The following is a 22,202-nucleotide window of genomic DNA, read 5'->3' on the forward strand; positions in this document are numbered from 1 at the left end:
ATCAAGGAGTCGTTGCCGCAGCTGCAATCAAGCTCATCACACAATATTGCATCATAAAAAGAGATTCCGGCCATAGACGCGCGTCCTGAAAGCCGTGCAGACTGTCCAGTACAGCCAAGTGATCCGATAACGTTCTCTGATCTGGACACTCAACCGGGACAAAGACGCATTAGAAACATACAGGCCTCTCTTCTTGGAATTTGCCCACCAACGCACCTTTGGCAGATTATAGATTTCATGAATCTCGTCGCATCGATCTTTTATTTGGCGCTGAAGTCTTCTACCATTCGCTTACCGTTGGGCTAATAAAGCTCACACCTCACTTTCCAATACTTAAAAAAACATTATTCGGCTGGGTCATCGCCGGTCGATGTCAACAACAGCAGCAGCAAGTTTCGGACTGTTTTATGTCAAGCACAGTCTCCATCGATAACCACTTCGAAAAGCTTTGGGAGCTGGAATCCGTCGCTGTCTCACCTGAGAGTCTACATCCGCATCACCAAATCTGTGAGGCGCTCTATACAAGCACTGCAGTACAGAACTCCCACGGTCGCATTGTAGTCAACCTTCCCTTTAAGGATGATCCCTCTCGTCATGCAAACTCCGCTCAAGTGGCTCGTCGACGATTCTACGCAGTGGAACGCCGCATGCTGAAATTCCCTGAGTTGAGATCCCAATATGTCTTCTTCATATAGGAATATCAGGAGCTAGGTCACATGTCATTGGTGACCAATCCAGCCCTTCAAGAGTCGCATTACTATATACCCAACCACTGCGTTTTGAAGCCGTCGAGCACGTCTACCAAATTGCGAGTGGTTTTTGACGCCTCGTGCACAACAACTTCGCAACTGTCGCTTAATGACCTACTGCTTGTGGGTCCCACTGTGCAAACGGATCTTTATCTGCAGCTTCTCAAAATCAAACTTTTCAATATGCCATGACAGCTGACGTGACAAAAATGTACAGGCAAGTCCTCGTCGATCAAAGCTTTCGAAAATATCAGTACATATTTTGGCGTGACTCCCCAGATGCAGAACTGCAGACGATTCAGCTGAATACCGTCACTTACGGAACCGCCGTAGAACCGTATCTAGCAGTGCGCAGTTTACAGTATTTGGCTGACAAGTACAAGGAGGAATTCCCGACCGACGCATCGGTTATCAAATCATCCCTTTACGTGGACGACCTGCTTTGCGGAGCAGACGACATACACACCGCAACTCATCAATCAAAAAGTCGTCGAAGTTCTTCAAAAGGGGAACTTTCCGTTGACCAAGTTGCACTCAAACCACCCTGAGTTCTCTGATTGCAAGCCCACGAGAGACTCAACATCTGTGAGGACATCGTTACAAGCGCACTCGGTGTCATTTGGAATCAACTCGATGATGCGTTTCTGTTCACCTTTGCTTCGAAACAACCAACCTTGCCAGCTACAAAGAGATCCATCTTATCCATCGCATCACTCTTTGACCCCCTTGTCCTTTTGTCACCGATAATCATCATGGTGAAAATGATTCTTCAGGAACTGTGGATACTCAACCTTAATTGGGACGAATCGGTTCCGCATTCCCTACTTGATGCATGGACCGACTACTTAGAATCATTGAACATGTTTCCAACTCTTCAAGTACCTCGGTGTTGCCTGCAAAATGCTTATAGCAACATTCAACTGCATGAATTTTGCGATGCGTCCATCAGGACGTACAGATGTTGTGTGTACGTGCGAACTGATGGATTTGGTTGTGGCCATCAAAGTCTAGAATAGCCCCTGTCAAGAAACAATCGCTGCCGAAACTCGAACTGTGCGCCGCACGTTTACTCGCTCAACTACTCAACAAAGTCAAAGGATTGTTCGGCGAAAGACTCATACCGTCTTACCTCTGGTCAGACTCACAAATAGTTCTCCTTTGGCACCTGCAGTACTCCGTTACGTTCTCAACCTTTGTAGGAAATCGCGTGTCAGAAATTCAGAATTTAACATCTGCCGCCAAATGGAGATTCATGCCCACCCAAAGCAGTTCAGCCGATATTGTCTCTCGTGGTTGCACTGTCACCGAACTGGACGCATCAATATGGTTCACCGGACCTCCGTTTTTGTATGAAGGCATATCGAAGTGGCCTGTTGCAAAAAATGCTGTCATCGATTTGGCTATCGTTAACTGCGAGAAACGGAAACACATATTTTCAGCCACAACTACAAACAACTATCTGGTGGCGTCACTCGAAAAGCACAGGTCATACATTTCCGGAAGAACTTCGATACCTCAGGAAAAACCAAGTACTTGAAGGTCCTCTAAAGTTTCTTTCTATTTTCGTAGTCACCGCTATTGGATTTGAGCTCATAAAGGTCGGAGGACGACTCGACTAATTCCGATCTTCCTGAGAGTGAGAAGCACCCACTACTACTTCCCAGCAAATCATCAATGGCTGTTAAATATATCCGCCACCTTCACACTCGAAACCGGACTAAAGGCGTTGGTGGCGCTACTTAGTCTGAAATTCTGGATCATCAATGCAAGGGATTTGGCGCGCCGTATTCTTCAGCCACTGCATTTGATATCAACCCGTACTATTGCAGCAAGTAGTGGGTCCATTACCCAAGGCAAGATTGGCAATCAGTAAGCCCATCAGCAAATGCGGTGTTGATTTCTGCGGACCTATACACACATATCTCCGAGTACGCGAAAAGGCTCCATCAAAGAGCTATTGTGAGGAGTTGAATAACTCCCCACAAATAGAAGCAGCAGCAGATGGCCGGCCGCTTACCAGATACGTGGCGAATTCGCGTAGTAACGGCGTGGCGAGGAGAACGAGAGAGTTTGGAGACCAAGGGTGGAGATCGAGAGAGTTTGGAGACCAACGAAGGAGAGCGAGAGAGTTTGGAGACCAATGAAGGAGAGCGAGAGAGATTGGAGAACAAGGATGGAGAGCGAGAAAGTTTGGAGACCAATGAAGGAGAGCGAGAGAGATTGGAGACCAAGGATGGAGATCGAGAGAGAATGGAGACTTCGCGGGCAGAGCAAGAGTGCCGTATGCAGAAGGGGATAACGGAACTCCACTGGACTTTGGACTCTCCCGTGAACTTTGGACCGGGAGAGGAAGTGCCACATCTCGGCAGTGGAGCGGCACACAGGCGTGCCACAAGCGGCACGGGAATCAGCGGAACGGCAGCAGTGGGCGGAACATCTATTGGAAGCGGTACATAAAGGACAAGTGGGTCATCCAGGAGGCACGAACTTTGGACCCAGAGTGGAGAGATCCAGCGGGCCGTGCGCAAAAGGGAAATAACGGTGCTTGGAGGCCCTATATAAGGCCGCAGAGCGCTGGCAGCTGGATCAGTCGATCACGAGGAGTCAAGCCTTCAAGATCAGTCAAAGTACCAAGTGAGCAATCAGTCAAGCAAGTAATCTACGAGGGAGCTACAACCAAGCGAGTCGTCGGAAGCAGCGCCGTGGGAAGCATACAAGGAGCAAGATCGCCACGTCGAGACGTTCGGGATTAGGACATCAGGAATCTCCGAATTGAGACACAGGTGGCTGAGTTCTGAAAGGCATCACGCGGCTAAGTCAAGGCGTTTGTTTTCTAACTTTGGCACGACCACACCCTGGCGAGTCGCCCGGCGGGTCTGTCAGAGACAAGCAAAAGAGTCCTACGACGAAGAGCCGTCAGCTTGGGGAGGAAAGTTGTCTGCGACCCAGCGTACCTTGCCCGACCAAGCAGGACCTGGCGTGACGGACGAGCGGTAGATCGATTTGCGGTTTCAAGAGGCGGCAGCCTGGAGAGCCCTGCGATTACCGGCGAAGTTCCCGAGCAGCGACCGCCCAGCTCCCCGAGCGCCAGAACAACGAGATACTGGTCAGAAGACAGCGCAGAGGACATCGACAGCGACGCCAGCAGACATTTCCGGCAGCCACGTTACCATCGCTGCGCGGAGCTCATTGGGGAGCGCAGGAGCGTCGCGGACGTCACGCATTAGGGTGAAGCCGGGTGGAACGTTCGTCTGCGCTAGGCGTAAAGTGAAGTGAACCGCTAGACAGCCTCCGGGCGGCAGCCTTGACTGTCAGCGCGAACTGAGCAAGAACCTAGCGGGACCGTCCGGGACAGAGCAAGGGACAGGTATTGCCTCGAAAGGCGTCAGCCTGGAGAGCAAGGCTTGTTCACCCTAGTCTGAGAGCGGTGACGCTTCCCTAAGCCCACAAGGCCAAACTCTCTGCGGGTCTAAGGCGCAACAAGCGACCCCGAGGCAACGCGTCCTCAAGCAAGCAGAGGCGGCCACTACGAGCGTCCCGAGACCCAGGAGCCAAGCGGAAGCCGAGTCAACGCGTCGACAAGCCAGAAGGAGGAGCACCAGCAGCAGAACAAGGAGATACAGAAGCCAACATAGCCACACACCCGCTGTACCAATACCACGAGACTAAATCCCACTGTTACCCTTTGAACACTTTGTTTTCTCACTGATCTACGGGCAATCACGTCATATAAATTTGGTGGGACGAACGCACAATCTTCTGAGCTAGCCGCACGAATCTCGTAGCGAGCAGACATACAAAATCAGTTCGTTACATCTGGAGCCGAATTCATTGAAAGTTTCCACACATATTTCCTGCCAAAAGATTTCTTCACCAGGCTGGCGGACCAGGTCCGGCAAAGGAAGCAAGGCTTCAGCGAGTCGTTCAAGGACTACATGATCGACATGCAGACGATGGTGAGGCCACTTAATTACTCCGCTAAAGAGACCCTAAGGATCATCAAGGAAAACTGCACCCCTAGTCTAAGGATCTTCCTAAGGGCATACAAAGTGTCGGACCTGGACACGCTGATGATATTAGCAGACGAGTACGAAGAACTTGAAAAGGAACGGGAAGTTTTCGCACAGGAGAACAAGTTCTCAAGGACCAAGTCGGCGTCACCAACACAGGTGACATGCAGAAGATGCGAGGAGACAGATAACCAGGACATACGAGGAAACGACCAATGGTCACCACCACACCAAGCCAGACGACAGCAGGCAACAGACGCACCACGCGGAGGTCATGGGACACCACCCCCACAGCAACAGAGACAGCCAAACAATACCTTGTGGAGGCCGCCAAGCAACACACAGAGGCCACAAGATGCCACCCATATCACAGACCCGCAGGAGGCCTGTCGGAAATGCGGTGGGAACGGACACTGGGCTAGAGGATGTCGTAACCAGCGGCTGCAGTTTTGCTGGATATGCGGCAAGGTGGGTGTTAGGAGCGTCGATTGCTGCCAACGATCGGGAAATGGCCAGCGATCTCAGCCGCAGAGAGGCGAGCGGGGATCGCACAATGCCACCTCTCCAAACTAACGGGCGAGCTAATCGAGGAGGAGCAGCAGTTGTCCGCAGCTGTGATGATTGGTGGGAAAAGCTACAAAGCCACAATCGACACCGGAGCAACGGCAAGCTTCGTTAGCGAAGAATTGGCGGACAATATCGCTGCTCTAGGAAAGATTACAAGGACGAGACGGCAAGTTAGGTTGGCAGATGGAAGGTGCGGCGGAATTAATGCGCAGCTCGAGGTGGAGGTCAAATTCGGCAACAAACAAGTGACCATGAGCCTGTTGATTTTACCCGGGGTAGTGGATCCATTAGTGTTGGGATGGAACTTCCTGAAACAAGTCGGAACCGAGATAAGGTGTGCTGGACACGAAATAATAATACCAGCCAGGAACCGACACAATGGATGGCTCGAGGAGAAGCTATCAGTAGCAGTCGTTCAACAAGTAAACGAGTTGGACGATACTACAGCGTTCCTTGAAACAGAGCTGGCAGACTTCAGCACAATGTCGGGAACATCGAATATGGCAGAACACCAGATCAAAATGAAGGACGACAAGCCAATCAAGCAGAGATACTACCCAAAGAACCCAAAAATTCAAGGGGAAATCAACGCAAAGGTGGACGAGCTTCTCCAAATGGGGTTCATAGAGCATTCAAAGAGCCCATACAGCTCCCCCATCGTGATGGTGAAAAAGAAGACAGGCAAGTGGAGACTATGTGTCGACTTCAGGCAGATCAACGCGAAGTCAGTGAAGGATGCCTACCCAATGCCCCGCATAAACTACATCCTAGATCAACTAAGAGAAGCGCGGTACATCAGCAGTTTGGACCTGAAGGATGGATACTGGCAGATCCCACTAGAAGAAAGTAGCAGGCAATATACAGCATTTACGGTACCAGGCAAAGGTCTGTTTCAGTGGAGGGTAATGCCGTTCGGACTTCACTCGGCGTCGGCAACGTTTCAGCGAGTCTTGGACCAAGTAATTGGCCCCGAGATGTCACCTCACGCATTCGCTTACCAGGATGACATAATAGTGATCGGTCGCACGCTGGAAGAACACAAAAGAAACCTGAGGGAAGTGTTCCGGCGTCTAAAGGAGGCAAATCTGAGGCTGAATCCAGAAAAATGCCAATTCTTCAAAAAGGAGCTGCTGTACCTGGGTCATCGAGTGACTAGCGAGGGAATAGGAACAGATCCAGAAAAAGTAGCCGCCATCGCCGAACTAGAACCGCCATCGACTGTCAAAGAGCTCCGGCAATACCTAGGAGTAGCGTCGTGGTACCGCCGGTTTGTACCAGATTTTTCCAGAATCGTCAAACCCCTGAACGACCTGCTGCGCAAAGGCAGTAAGTGGGAGTGGACACCAGAGCACCAGAGGGCGTTTGAGGAGGTTAAGGCAAGAATCGTGGCAGATCCAGTGCTAGCATGCCCGGACTTCAGTAGAACTTTCATCCTGCAAACAGACGCCAGCGACTACGGCATCGGAGCGATACTGACCCAGGAAAGGGCGAAAGAGTAATCTCCTACTCGAGCCGAACACTGAACGGCGCGGAAAAGAACTACTCGACAACGGAGAAGGAGTGCTTGGCGATCGTCTGGGCGATCCGGAAGCTCAGGCCATATCTGGAAGGTTACCACTTTAAAGTAGTAACCGACCACATGGCCCTGAAGTGGCTCAACAGCATCGAAAGCCCTTCAGGAAGGATCGCCAGATGGGCCCTGGAGCTACAACAGTACGACTTTGAGATAGCGTACAGAAAGGGCCAGCTAAACGTGGTGGCCGACGCATTATCAAGACAACCACTACCGGAAACGCTACGAGGTTTAAAGGAGGCATCGGCAACTACAGCTTCAGGAGGGTGCAGCTGGATCAAGGACATGGGCGAAAAGATAAGGACCCAACCGCAGAAGTACCCGGACTATGTTATGGATGGTGAGACACTGTACAGAAACATACCTCACCGAGCAGGCAGTGAAGACGTCGCGTCATGGAAGATGTGCGTCCCGAAGTCACTACGAGAAACAGTGTTGAGGGAAAACCACGACGCACCGTCCGCGGGACACGTAGGAAGCCGAAAGACAATTGCACGGTTGGCAGCCCGATACTACTGGCCAGGCATGCATAGAGACGCCCGAGCCCACGTACGAAAATGCGAGATTTGCATGCGGTTTAAGCCCAATCAGATGCAGGCGGCTGGGAAGATGTTGACCCAAGTGCCGGAGGAACCATGGGCCACGGTATGTGCAGACTTTGTTGGACCCCTACCAAGATCTAAGCACGGGAACCAAATGCTGCTGGTCATGATAGACAGGTTTTCGAAATGGACGGAACTGGTGCCCCTACGCAGTGCGACGGCAGAGTCGCTCAAGAAGGCGTTTAGGGAGCGCATAATCGCAAGGTACGGGGTCCCGAAGGTGGTCATAACGGACAACGGAGTGCAGTTTACAAGCCGTATCTTCAAGAGTTTTCTGGCCGAGATGGGTATCAGACAACAGTTCACTGCACCATACACACCACAAGAAAATCCGACCGAACGAGCGAACAGAACGGTCAAGACCATGATTGCGCAGTTCGCAGGGCAGGACCAGAGAAACTGGGACGAGAAGTGGCCGGAGATTATGCTAGCAGTGAACACGAGCACATCGGAATCCACTGGCCATACACCGGCGTTTCTTACCCAGGGAAGGGAACCACGTCTACCCAGCAGCCTATATGATAAGGAAACCCTAGGCACTGGACGAGCTACGGAGACCCCTGAGGAAAATGCCAACAAACTAAAAGAGGTATTCGAGATCGTGCGGCGAAATATGGAAAAGGCGTCCCAGGACCAAGCCAGACACTACAATCTGAGAAGGAGGCAATGGTCACCAGCGGTGGGCGACATAGTGTGGGCCAAGGAACATCACCTGTCCAAAGCGGCCGAAGGATTCGCCGCAAAACTAGCCCCGAGGTACGATGGCCCTTACCAGGTTGTAGATTTCGTCTCTCCAGTGATCTGCAAAATTCGCCACACACAGTCAAAGAAAGAAAAGACAGTTCACGTTGGCGAGCTCAAACAACAAGTAAACGAGCAGACAGCAGAAACATCAAATGTCTAACAACGGGTACGAGGCGGCAGGATTAGGCGTCAGGCCGAAGCGAGAGTCATCCATACGCCACACGGAAAGGACAATCAGGATAGAACAAGGACATGGATAAGGATCACACGTTGATCCAGACTGCGAGGCCACAGGATTAGGCGTCAGGCCGAAGCGAGAGTCATCCACACGCCACGCAGAAAGGTCAACCATAAGGGTAGGGCACAAGGACATGGATAGGGATGGATGGTGATCCCGACCGCAAGGCAACAGGATTCAGCGTCGGGCAGTTGCCAGAGTTATCCGCGATAACGCCAGGCGGAAGGGACACTTACAAAACGGCACAAGGATACGGGTAACGTAGAAGAGAGTATACGCGGAAGGAGACAAGCAACACAAGACGCGCAGTCCGGACATACACCGCAGCATCCGGAGATTCTATACGGAATGCGCCGGACGAGCTCGTCTAGTTGTTACCCGAGGAAAAGGGGAGGACGGTGCAGAATCAGATCTACACCGTAGCCAGCTGGTCACAAAAAAAAAAAAAAACAGAAACACGCACCACACCAACAGTTGACTAAAAACAAGAAAAGGAACGGGGCATGCATGGGCCGCACCAGCAACCTGAAATTTAAAGGGGGCTTAATGCAGGAAGCAGAAAGACATCATAAATACTTACCGGCTGTCCTGGTTGCGAAGCGAATGCGAAGTCCTCTACGCAACCGCTCTCAAAAGCTGCCAATGTGGAGTCAGATGCTGCCAACAGAGGACGAGTGAAGGGCGAGAGAGGACGAAAGGATGAGATGAAAAGGAGTGAAGGAAATGCAAAAGAAACTTACCTATGAATTTCATAGTATGAAAGTTGCAAAATCACCACGAGCCAGGGAAGGGGGCGCCTCGATAGGCGATCGATTGGCACTGGACGATAGTGCGATCGATGGGCACACGACAATGGAAATATCGGCCAAGGTGGAAATATTGCAAACGAGCAGGTGGCAACGTCGCACCGTCGGTATCGATATGCGAATAAATATCGATCACGCACGAATGGTGTGACCAGGCGGAGGAAACACGGAAAGGAGTGAGACGCAGCAATGAGCAGCGAGCTGGGGATCGATAGCCCAGGAGTATCGATGTCCCAGTGGGAACACAGGAAATATCGGCGCGGGAGATTTAAAGTTGCTACGAGGCGGATGAACCCCGCTGTAGAAACTCAAGGGAGTTAAGAGCGTCGAGGGAGCATCGAGGGAGCAACGAGGGAGCGCCGCGGGAATCACAAGGACTCAAAGGCTAGGATAAGCAAGGAAACGCCGGAGAGTAGGAACCAGTCTTAAATGTTTCCCGAAGTAAGGGGGGAATGTGAGGAGTTGAATAACTCCCCACAAATAGAAGCAGCAGCAGATGGCCGGCCGCTTACCAGATACGCGGCGAATTCGCGTAGTAACGGCGTGGCGAGGAGAACGAGAGAGTTTGGAGACCAAGGGTGGAGATCGAAAGAGTTTGGAGACCAACGAAGGAGAGCGAGAGAGTTTGGAGACCAATGAAGGAGAGCGAGAGAGATTGGAGAACAAGGATGGAGAGCGAGAGAGTTTGGAGATCAATGAAGGAGAGCGAGAGAGATTGGAGACCAAGGATGGAGATCGAGAGAGAATGGAGACTTCGCGGGCAGAGCAAGAGTGCCGTATGCAGAAGGGGATAACGGAACTCCACTGGACTTTGGACTCTCCTGTGAACTTTGGACCGGGAGAGGAAGTGCCACATCTCGGCAGTGGAGCGGCACACAGGCGTGCCACAAGCGGCACGGGAATCAGCGGAACGGCAGCAGTAGGCGGAACATCTATTGGAAGCGAAACATAAAGGACAAGTGGGTCATCCAGGAGGCACGAACTTTGGACCCAGAGTGGAGAGATCCAGCGGGCCGTGCGCAAAAGGGAAATAACGGTGCTTGGAGGCCCTATATAAGGCCGCAGAGCGCTGGCAGCTGGATCAGTCGATCACGAGGAGTCAAGCCTTCAAGATCAGTCAAAGTACCAAGTGAGCAATCAGTCAAGCAAGTAATCTACGAGGGAGCTACAACCAAGCGAGTCGTCGGAAGCAGCGCCGTGGGAAGCATACAAGGAGCAAGATCGCCACGTCGAGACGTTCGGGATTAGGACATCAGGAATCTCCGAATTGAGACACAGGTGGCTGAGTTCTGAAAGGCATCACGCGGCTAAGTCAAGGCGTTTGTTTTCTAACTTTGGCACGACCACACCCTGGCGAGTCGCCCGGCGGGTCTGTCAGAGACAAGCAAAAGAGTCCTACGACGAAGAGCCGTCAGCTTGGGGAGGAAAGTTGTCTGCGACCCAGCGTACCTTGCCCGACCAAGCAGGACCTGGCGTGACGGACGGGCGGTAGATCGATTTGCGGTTTCAAGAGGCGGCAGCCTGGAGAGCCCTGCGATTACCGGCGAAGTTCCCGAGCAGCGACCGCCCAGCTCCCCGAGCGCCAGCCACGTTACCATCGCCGCGCGGAGCTCATTGGGGAGCGCAGGAGCGTCGCGGACGTCACGCATTAGGGTGAAGCCGGGTGGAACGTTCGTCTGCGCTAGGCGTAAAGTAAAGTGAACCGCTAGACAGCCTCCGGGCGGCAGCCTTGACTGTCAGCGCGAACTGAGCAAGAACCTAGCGGGACCGTCCGGGACAGAGCAAGGGACAGGTATTGCCTCGAAAGGCGTCAGCCTGGAGAGCAAGGCTTGTTCACCCTAGTCTGAGAGCGGTGACGCTTCCCTAAGCCCACAAGGCCAAACTCTCTGCGGGTCTAAGGCGCAACAAGCGACCCCGAGGCAACGCGTCCTCAAGCAAGCAGAGGCGGCCACTACGAGCGTCCCGAGACCCAGGAGCCAAGCGGAAGCCGAGTCAACGCGTCGACAAGCCAGAAGGAGGAGCACCAGCAGCAGAACAAGGAGATACAGAAGCCAACATAGCCACACACCCGCTGTACCAATACCACGAGAATAAATCCCACTGTTACCCTTTGAACACTTTGTTTTCTCACTGATCTACGGGCAATCACGTCATATAAATTTGGTGGGACGAACGCACAATCTTCTGAGCTAGCCGCACGAATCTCGTAGCGAGCAGACATACAAAATCAGTTCGTTACACTATCTCGCCATGTTCGTATGTCTCGTCGTCAAGGCCGTGCATATTGAGGAAGAGATATTTACAGATATTTACTGTGACAACGCGACAAATTTCGTTGGCGCCTCCAATCAGCTGCACGACCTAAGAAAGTTCCTGTTCAACTAGAAGACTCAAACCGCAATTCAACAATTTTGTGCTGCTGACTTCATCAGCTTTCACTTCATCTCACCCAGGGCTCCGCATTTTGGTGGGCTGCGGGAAGCGGCAGTGAAGAGCGCAAAAGGCCTACTAAACAGAACCTTTGTAGACACCAAGCTAACGTACGAGGAGCTTTCAACAGTCGTGGTTGAGATAGAAGCCATCCTCAACTCATGCCTCCTCGCACCGATGTCATAAGATCCGACCGATCTCTCAGCTCTGACAGCAGGTCACTTTTTGACGGGAAGTTCACTGCGTTCCATGCAAGAACGTATCGTTAAAGACTCTAAATCCAGCACATTGCAACGATTTGAAGCAATCACGGCATTAAAGCAGTCCTTTGCCATCGCTTGTCTACAGACTATTTCAACGCACTCCGATCAAGAACTAAATGGACTTCCTCATCGTCAAACGTCGCAGTTGGTACCATGGTGCTTATTCACGAAGATAATGTACCCCCTGAGCCCTGGAGAAGGGGTAGGATCGAATCCCTAGTGTATGGGCGCGACAACAGAGTCCGAGTCGTTCAGCTGCGCACCGCGAAGGAAACCTGTTGCCGCCCTGTTCACAAGCTCGCTGTACTTCCTATGTCTTGAAAGTAGACCCTTTCAACGGAGCCGGAATGTTCAATCAGATTTTTAACAAAATACCCTCTAATATTTCGTTCGTAGCGTTCGGAAATAAAAGCAGTTGCATATCACCTCTGAAAGAGAAAAGTTGTCTTGGTGTTGAGTTTTCGGTTGTTCCATCAGTTCATACCTAAAATATTCTGCACCCCCATACTTTGATTTAAATGAGTTTAAATTTAGAAAGCGCTCTATTAGTCACCGTTCAAGCTGTATATCTTATTGTATTTTATGTGGACCTTATTCTATATTTTGGGCGAAGATAGTTTTGCAAGAATTTTAATTTGTTAAGTGTTAAATATTGTGTTAGTAATGTGGTGAATTGAGTAATTGTCCTCGGCGAAAATGAGACGAAAATGATGGAAGAAGAAAGGGTATGGAACGGCCAATGGAAGAACAGAACATGGTTTTGGAAAAAGTAGTTGCTAGTTTTCCTCATTTGTGTCTCCTATCTCACTTTCAATATACACAGGAATAATTGCCATTGAATAATTCTTGTATGTTGAGGTAGAGCGAAGGCTTAAACTTGGAGTTATTGAGGAATCGGATAGTTCTTCGTCATCTCATGTTGTGTTGGTCAGAAACCCAGACTAGTAAGACAAAGAAAAATGCTTATGCATCTGCAATCCGCTCAATCAGATCAAAGGGATGCGGTTCGGGTTGACAAATCCTGATTTCTAGGCTTTTCTTTGTTCAGTGTGATGCAAGTAAATCTGGTGTCGGAGGTGTCCTTGTTCAGAAAACAGACGACGGAGATGAATATCCCATATAGAAGGCCATGATTTCAATGTGATCACTGATCATGCGTCTTTGAAATAACTCATGTCCCAGACAGATTAGCATAGCCGTCTAGCTCGTTGGTCGTTAAAGCTACAAGGTTTTAGCTTTAAAATTGAGCATTGGATTGGATCTAAAGTTTCTTTCTATTTTCGTAGTCACCGCTATTGGATTCGAGCTCATAAAGGTCGGAGGACGACTCGACTAATTCCGATCTTCCTGAGAGTGAGAAGCACCCACTACTACTTCCCAGCAAATCATCAATGGCTGTTAAATATATCCGCCACCTTCACACTCGAAACCGGACCAAAGGCGTTGGTGGCGCTACTTAGTCTGAAATTCTGGATCATCAATGCAAGGGATTTGGCGCGCCGTATTCTTCAGCCTGTTACCCACTGCATTTGATATTGACCCGTACTATTGTAGCAAGTAGTGGGTTCGTTACCCAAGGCAAGATTGGCAATCAGTAAGCCCATCAGCAAATGCGGTGTTGATTTCTGCGTACCTATACACACATATCTCCGAGTACGCGAAAAGGCTCCATCAAAGAGCTATCTCGCCATGTTCGTATGTCTCGTCGTCAAGGCCGTGCATATTGAGGAAGAGATATTTACAGATATTTACTGTGACAACGCGACCAATTTCGTTGGCGCCTCCAATCAGCTGCACGACCTAAGAAAGTTCCTGTTCAACTAGAAGACTCAAACCGCAATTCAACAATTTTGTGCTGCTGACTTCATCAGCTTTCAGTTCATCTCACCCAGGGCTCCGCATTTTGGTGGGCTGCGGGAAGCGGCAGTGAAGAGCGCAAAAGGCCTACTAAACAGAACCTTTGTAGACACCAAGCTTACGTACGAGGAGCTTTCAACAGTCGTGGTTGAGATAGAAGCCATCCTCAACTCACGCCCCCTCGCACCGATGTCATAAGATCCGACCGATCTCTCAGCTCTGACAGCAGGTCACTTTTTGACGGGAAGTTCACTGCGTTCCATGCAAGAACGTATCGTTAAAGACTCTAAATCCAGCACATTGCAACGATTTGAAGCAATCACGGCATTAAAGCAGTCCTTTGCCATCGCTTGTCTACAGACTATTTCAACGCACTCCGATCAAGAACTAAATGGACTTCCCCATCGCCAAACGTCGCAGTCGGTACCATGGAGCTTATTCACGAAGATAATGTACCCCCTGAGCCCTGGAGAAGGGGTAGGATCGAATCCCTAGTGTATGGGCGCGACAACAGAGTCCAAGTCGTTCAGCTGCGCACCGCCAAGAAACCTGTTGCCGCCCTGTTCACAAACTCGCTGTACTTCCTATGTCTTGAAAGTAGACCCTTTCAACGGGGCCGGAATGTTCAATCAGATTATTAACAAAATACGCTCTAATATTTCGTTCGTAGCGTTTGGAAATAAAAGCAGTAGCATATCACCTCTGAAAGAGAAAAGTTGTCTTGGTGTTGAGTTTTCGGTTGTTCGATCAGTTCATACCTAAAATTTCCTGCACCCCCATACTTTGATTTAAATGAGTTTAGATTTAGAAAGCGCTCTATAAGTCACCGTTCAAGCTGTATATCTTATTGTATTTTATGTGGACCTTATTCTATATTTTGGGCGAAGATAGTTTTGCAAGAATTTTAATTTGTTAAGTGTTAAATATTGTGTTAGTAATGTGGTGAATTGAGTAATTGTCCTCGGCGAAAATGAGACGAAAATGATGGAAGAAGAAAGGGTATGGAACGGCCAATGGAAGAACAGAACATGGTTTTGGAAAAAGTAGTTGCTAGTTTTCCTCATCTGTGTCTCCTATCTCACTTTCAATATACACAGGAATAATTGCCATTGAATAATTCTTGTACTGTTGAGGTAGAGCGAAGGCTTAAACTTGGAGTTATTGAGGAATCGGATAGTTCTTCGTCATCTCATGTTGTGTTGGTCAGAAACCCAGACTAGTAAGACAAAGAAAAATGCTTATGCATCTGCAATCCGCTCAATCAGATTAAAGGGATGCCGTTCGGGTTGACAAATCCTGATTTCTAGGCTTTTCTTTGTTCAGTGTGATGCAAGTAAATCTGGTGTCGGAGGTGTCCTTGTTCAGAAAACAGACGACGGAGATGAATATCCCATATAGAAGGCCATGATTTCAATGTGATCACTGATCATGCGTCTTTGAAATAACTCATGTCCCAGACAGATTAGCATAGCCGTCTAGCTCGTTGGTCGTTAAAGCTACAAGGTTTTAGCTTTAAAATTGAGCATTGGATTGGTAGGTTTAATCTTGTGACCGATGCGTTATCGCGTGTCAATGAAAAGGAATTGGAAGCAATATATGCTAGCCACGTTTTGTTGTTCGATTTGCAGCCTCCAGCGTTCAATATATAGAACTGCAGGTAAAAATTACTGCAAATAGCGATAAGTTTCCAGATTTAAGGGTTGCTGATGGATTATTGTATAGCGGGACAGATCATGAAACTGGAGATTTGGCACTTGATACCTTTGCATGGAAGTTGTGGATCAGAAGCGAATTGGTGCCTGAGATTTTTAAAAAGGGCTCATGACAGTCCGCTTGCGTCTCATGGTGGAGTGCACAAGACTTTAAAACATATTCGCAAATATTATTTCTCGCCAGGATAAGTGGCAGATGTTAAGGAGAACATAGGTAGCTGTGACATCTGTAGAAAGACAAAAGCGCCAAATAGGGTGACACGGCCACCCATAGGAATTTCTCCCGAGTCGCAGTATCGGCTGTCCGTTGCGTTCTTCCATTCATTCGGGAATTAGCGCAACTACCTAATACATGGCTTTTGGCTAGCATTTTATTTTATCGGACTCGACCTATAAGCTATTGAGGGCTCTCGGGATGCTTGGCGACAGGTGCGTTCTAAGGCTCGAGAGCTGACTCAAAAGCAGAATTATAAGAACAAACGTCAGTATAATTTAAGGTTTAGAGATATAGGTCAGGAGGTCTACCGTAAAAACTTTAGACAGAGAAATTTTCGGGAGGCTATAGCGCGAAATTTGGTCCATTACATCTCAAAGCTAGGACTAAAAAAAGACTGGGAAATTCATGCTACGATTTAGAGGACTTGCAAGGTAGACCCTTGGGACGTTATTGCTCGCAGAGCAATCGACCAGGAGGGCCAATGATTTATTCGCAGCGGATTTGAAACAATTTCATCCGTTGTGTGAAAATTTTGAATCTCCGTCGCTGCCTTCGTTTTCGTGTATTAAAATATCCGCCAAAACCCCGCATAAAAAGTGGCGACCGCAAAGAAAAAAAAATTAAAGTAAAATGTTTAAAAAAATGGAAAAAAAATAGTTTAGTTAAGCGTGCCGCATTTTAATTAAAACCCCTATCTTATAAGTTTTTTAAGCTTTCTATTAAATTTTCTATTTTTTAGCTGTATATCTTATTGTATTCGATGTGGATTTTCTTCAATATTTTGGGCGAAGATAGTTTTGCAAGAATTTTAATTTGTTATGTGTTAAATAAAATGTTTGTAATGTGGTAAATTGAGTATTTGTCTTCGGCGGACATGAGACCCCCGTGAAGCCGCAGCGCAAAGGGGCCGTTCTGATGGAAAAAGAAAGGGTATGGAACGGCCAAGGGAAGGGAGGGCTGAACGCCGCTTCATTAACAGCTGAGGTGGATAAGAGCTAGCCCCGATCGCAGGTATAGAGGGCTCTAAGCCTGTAACGCTTGTGGCAGATAAATGGATTAGCAGAGCCACCTAGGGGTCAAACGTCGGTGGTACCGCCACCAACGTTTCGGCATTGGTACTGCCATTCCGCTGGAGGAAGAATTCTGGAGTGGATTGGTTTTCGGAGAGAAAGAAGCAAATGGAAAGTGGAAAAGTCATAGTCAGGGAGAGCCGTAGTAGCTCCAACCGAGATCCGCGCGCCACAATTGTTATTTCCATTGGTCTAGTAAGTTCCAACAAAGAAAGATTAAGTCTAATCGGAAATTAAAAGTAAAGTGAATTTCAGTGTGTGCAACAGCCTAAACCTCCTAAAAAGCCTAGAACGAGAAAATTGGAGGGTCATTTCTTTTGAAAATAAAATCCGCGCTGAATCCAATAGTAAGGGTAATCCAACCAACAGTTAGGGACACCCGTGCAGCAGCAATCTAGAATGTTGTGACTTATTTAGGTTTGGCGCTTAATGCAAATTATAGAACATCTATGGCCAAAACTAAATACGCTGGAGGAGATCGTATAGCAAACCAGTGAAGGAATCAACGACGAAGTTGGAGACGCACCATCTTCCCTAAAGGGGGCCTTGAGGCCTTTACCATATTATTTAATACCAAGAGAAAGGCAGATCTTTTTATTTATATCATAGGGGTTTATGTAAAAAAAGTTTATTTTCCTCTGAACATTTTTATTATTAATACTACTCCAAGCACAGAATTTTTAAATTTTTGATCATTTCGTTGGCGATTGTATTTGCATATATTATTATTTATCTACCCGATTTATTATGCCTGTTAGTTGTAAGTTATTTTATTGGGATTTATATATATTTTATAATGTGCTCGAAAATCGTTTTGTTTGCCTATGACTAGGATGATTCTCCTGTAAGAAGCTAGCAGCGATCCAAGAAGGGGCCGTTCGAGAAATAATTTAAGGTCAGGTATGGAACGGCCAAGGTGGGCATACGGAGTTCCCCCAGGACATCTGAAGACCAATTGGGATTTTTAGGAATTTCTTTTTATTTTTGTCTGTCTGTGCGTCTGTGAGCGATTATTCTGCCTCTGTAATTTCTTGTCGAAGCACGCAAATTTCTTGATATTTTGTGGAAGTTATAGAGGGCTGAAGTTAAAGGACAAGATCACCACCACAAGGAGCAGCTGGACCTTTGCGCGTACGTCCTTGACAATTCCATTTACCATCGAGGCCAAATAATTGTTACAAGCCTGCCATTAAGTGTAGAAGGTCTTTCTCTCCGCGGATTTAGTTTTTGGCTTGTCGAAGACTCACACGATCTATCTGATGACCAGAATATGGCTTTGGAAAATGTAGTTGCTAAGTTTTTGCTTTAGACAGAGCAATTTTTCGGGAGGCTATAGCGCGAAATTTGGTCCATTATATCTCAAGGCTAGGATTCAAAAAAGACTAGGAAATTCATGCTACAAATTAATGGACCTGCAAGGTAGACCCTTGGGACGTTATCACGCTTAAATCTGTCTACCGCCCACTAACCATATATTGAGATCGCGGGTAGGTGACGCATTTCAATCTCGCTTTGCTGCTTGCATATCTCCATTTCCCTTTTGTACCTTTAGCTAAGTAACGGGTATCTGAAGGTCGGTACTCGACTATAGCGTTCTTCCTTGTTTTAATTTGTCCAAAGCGTTTGAGAATTCTCTGTAAGCCGACCAAAACTCCAGCATGTTTTCTCTCGGTTACAAAAAAAAATAAAAGAGAAATTTCCATTGTAAAAAGAATACTACCGGCCGACCAACCCCATTGAAAGAGTTAAAAAAGAAAAAAAGTGAATGATGATAAAATAGAAGCCCCTTGAACCCCGAAACCAAAATTTTTTTTTTCTTTTCGAGCAATTTCACGTGGCCCCGATCAAAGCGCTTTCGTCGATGGACTCTTCTAAAAATTGGAGAGCGTTTAAAAAAATTATGAAAAATTACTTGTTGACGGCTATTTTACTTAAATTTAAAAACTTAAAAAAAGGAATTAAAATTTACTGAACTTAAATTTATTTTGAATTACATAATTTTCAAAGAATAACAACGTGAAAGCAAGAAAAGGATTGAGGGAAACCCGAATGTCGTAGTCTAAAGCTGAGCGAGCAAAGGCTCTCAAAACGCAAATATCGTGAAGGGACATTGTTTTTCCACTCGCTATATTTTGATTTAGTATGAAATTGGGAACAGTAATTTAATAAGAGCAAATATATCCCAAAGCCCGCGATAAAAGTAATATCATTTAAACTAAAGTGAAATGTTTAAAAAAATGAAAAAATATAGTTTAGTTAAGAGTGCCGCATTTTAATTAAAGTCCCTATCTTGTAAGTTTTGTATGCTTTATATTATATTTTCTACTTATTAGCTGTGCTGGGTCTGATTACTAACAAAATACTGTGTAAGCCTAATGACTACACATGTACAGCTGTTAGCCCTCTAATAACTCTCGGCTCTGCTGGGCTTAACGAGCAGTAGCTCGTCACTTTTGAAAGAGAAATGTCGTCTTCGTCTTGAGTTTTTGGTTGTTCGATCAGTTTATACCTAAATTTCTTGACCCCATTCTCTGATTTAAATGAGTTATAATTATAGAAAGCGCTCTATACTTCACCGTTCATTTTGACGCCCAACGTGGGACAGTGTTTGCAAATTTAAAAGTTATAAACAATTGAACAACTCATAATTTATCGTCAAAAAAGTTTACGGCCGCTGTAGACGCTCATCGCGCATCGCAAAGCTCTCCACAAGAATATCCAACGCATCGGCGCTACTGAATTACAGTTAGGCCATTCCTTTGCTGCTCGACCTTCGTCGCCGCTGTTGTCAAACTTCAGTTTTGCTGCTCGCCTTTCGTCGCCGCTGTTGCCAATCTTCAGCTCGCTCTCACTCTCGCTTTCGTTGCCGCCGAAACTTCAATTTTGCTGCTCGCTTTTCGTCGGCGCTGTTGCCAGACTTCAGCTCGTTTTCGTCGCTGCTGAAACTTCATTCGGCTTCTATATTAATCGCATTCGCACACACTTCGCACCAGGTTCGCTGCTCGCCGCACTTCGCAAATTGATCGCCGTTGATCATTGATTTTAGTAATGTCTACAATGTCAACTATTGAGCAATGTAAACGCCAACGGACCAACATTAAAAGGAATATAACTCGCATTAAAACCTGTTGAACTAATATGCTTTTTTATTAGTTATTGCTAAATTAAATACGAATTTCAGGTTGCTTTATGCTTGTTAACAATTTATTAGCGAGAGAGAGTACAGCAGGCGAGACGAGAGTGCATTTAATGTCGAGATCAGAATTCGTACTACCTTTACAAAGGGCCAGCCAGCCGAATGCTGGGCCCAAAAATGCAAGTATACAAAAAACGAGAGAGCTAGATAGAGAGAGCTACCTTTCGCGATGCAATTAATATAAGAGATTGAATTAAGTTAATTAGCTGCTGCGGCTGCGTGACCCGACATACTGCCCCCGTTGGAAGCCTGGGTTTTAACATCATCCTTAAAGGGAAGCAGACACAGCTTGTTTACTGCTCGTTTTGTCACTCCTGATGCTGTCTTCAGAATGGCAACTCGAGCAACCCCATATCCACCAAACAAAAGCTCGATCACTCTGGCAAGGGGCCACTTCATGGGAGGCAAGTTTTCGTCCTTGACCAGAACTAAGTCATCGACAACCAGGCTAGGTTTTGGGGTGCGCCACTTGGAGCGCAATGTTAAGTATTCTTCCTTCCATCGGGACCAAAAGATCTGCTGCATGTAAGCCACGCGTTGCCATCCATCCAAGCGATTGAAATTAAGACTGGTCACATCCGGCTCGACGAAAGAGGAAGGCGGATCACCATTCAAATAATGTGCTGGGGTGAATACATCCAGATCAGCTGGGTTTTCTGAAATCGAGACTAATGGTCGAGAATTAACAACCGCCGAAATGTGACACACCAGGGTCCGCAACTCCTCAAAGGCTAAAACAGCAGTGCCAACAGCGCGGTAGAAATGATGCTTAGCAATCTTCACAACCGCTTCCCAAAGACCGCCAAAGTGTGGCGACCTAGGAGGAATGAAACACCAATCAATAGCCTCCGCTAGGCAAAAGTCCAACGTAGCTCTCTGGTGATCACTGCTGAGGAATAGGCGCCTTAGTTCGAGCAGCTCATTGCGAGCGCCAACAAAGTTGGTTGCATTATCAGACCAAATCTGGCGCGGCCTTCTTCTAGTGCATATAAATCGTTTGAGGCCATGAGAAACGATACCGTAGAGAGATCCTTGATTAACTCCAAATGAATAGCCTTCGTGGCGAAACAAATGAAGACACAAACGTAGCATTTTACTGGAGGCTTGCATCGCGCCTCTGACTTGTAGAAAAATGGACCGCAAAAGTCAATGCCAGTGACTTCGAACGCATGAGATCCATCAAGTCGCTCCTCTGGAAGATCCGCCATGATATGCTCCTTCATTCGAAAGAATCTAATAAATTTCTTTAACGCCTTCATAACCGTCTTCCTCCCCCCAATAGGCCAATATTGGGATCGAACTATGCCGAGTAATGCCCGTGGCCCAGTGTGCAGATTGCGTTCATGAAAGTGAGAAATAATGGCAATAGTGACCGTATGACTCCGTGGTATTATAATTGGATGACGCCCATTAAAATCCAGAGAAGAATTCCGCAGCCGGCCATCCACTCTAAGAAGCCCAAATTGGTCAGTGAATGGCGAAATGCGAGCGAGCTGGAGGAATGCACCATTCCCTTTGACTGCAATGATTTGATGTCATCCCATAAATGTGAGCGCTGACGAGCCGAAGCAACAGCAGCGTACCGCCTTGAAGGTCTGACACCGTGAGCGTAGGGCGATGGATGCGACTACTAAACTTATAGACGTATCCGAAAATTCTTTGAACGGCAGCAAAGGAATTGGCCAATTTTGAACTGGCCACTATGTCTTCGTATGCAGATTTTGTTAGTAGAATCCTCCGGCGAAACTCAAGCGTTGGCTTTTCAGCAGTGATTGGGGTCGGCCAGTCAGCTTTGGGGCAACAGAGGAATTTTGGTCCATGAGCCCAGAGAGGAGACTCGTTGAGCTCAGCAGGAAAAGCACCTCGGGAGAGAATGTCAGCTGGATTTAAAGAAGTTGGAACATATCACCACTTCACAGACTCAGTTAGCTATTGAATGGCAGCTACTCGGTTCGCTACAAAAATATTGAATCTGGACGGCTCGTCTCGGATCCATGAAAGCGCAACAGCAGAGTCGCTCCCAGCCACCTCTGCGATGAGCCTAGACAGGAGTTCCGCCCCACACAGTTCCAACTTGGGCACAGTGAGTGTTTTCAAGGGGGCTACCCTTGACTTTGAGCAAAGTAATTGAGATCGGCCGTTGCAAACGATGTAGACACAGGCACCAT

The 22,202-nt window shown here is 47.7% G+C and overlaps 2 protein-coding genes across 2 annotated transcripts; one reads left to right on the forward strand and one right to left on the reverse strand.

The window, feature by feature from the left end:
- Positions 1 to 407: 407 nt before the first annotated feature.
- On the forward strand, positions 408 to 941 carry LOC139354961 (uncharacterized). The gene is made up of 2 exons (XM_070999236.1): positions 408 to 611; positions 696 to 941. Exons 1-2 carry the CDS (start codon positions 408 to 410, stop codon positions 939 to 941), a joined length of 450 nt encoding a protein of 149 aa, XP_070855337.1.
- A 19,291-nt stretch (positions 942 to 20,232) lies between these two features.
- On the reverse strand, positions 20,233 to 21,242 carry LOC139354962 (uncharacterized). The gene is made up of 2 exons (XM_070999237.1): positions 21,157 to 21,242; positions 20,233 to 20,851 (listed from the first exon to the last, which is right to left on the reverse strand). Exons 1-2 carry the CDS (start codon positions 21,240 to 21,242, stop codon positions 20,233 to 20,235), a joined length of 705 nt encoding a protein of 234 aa, XP_070855338.1.
- Between the last annotated feature and the right edge of the window lie 960 nt (positions 21,243 to 22,202).

The sequence above is a fragment of the Drosophila suzukii genome, unplaced genomic scaffold, assembly GCF_043229965.1.
Source record: "Drosophila suzukii unplaced genomic scaffold, CBGP_Dsuzu_IsoJpt1.0 scf_5, whole genome shotgun sequence".
Taxonomy (NCBI): domain Eukaryota; kingdom Metazoa; phylum Arthropoda; class Insecta; order Diptera; family Drosophilidae; genus Drosophila; species Drosophila suzukii.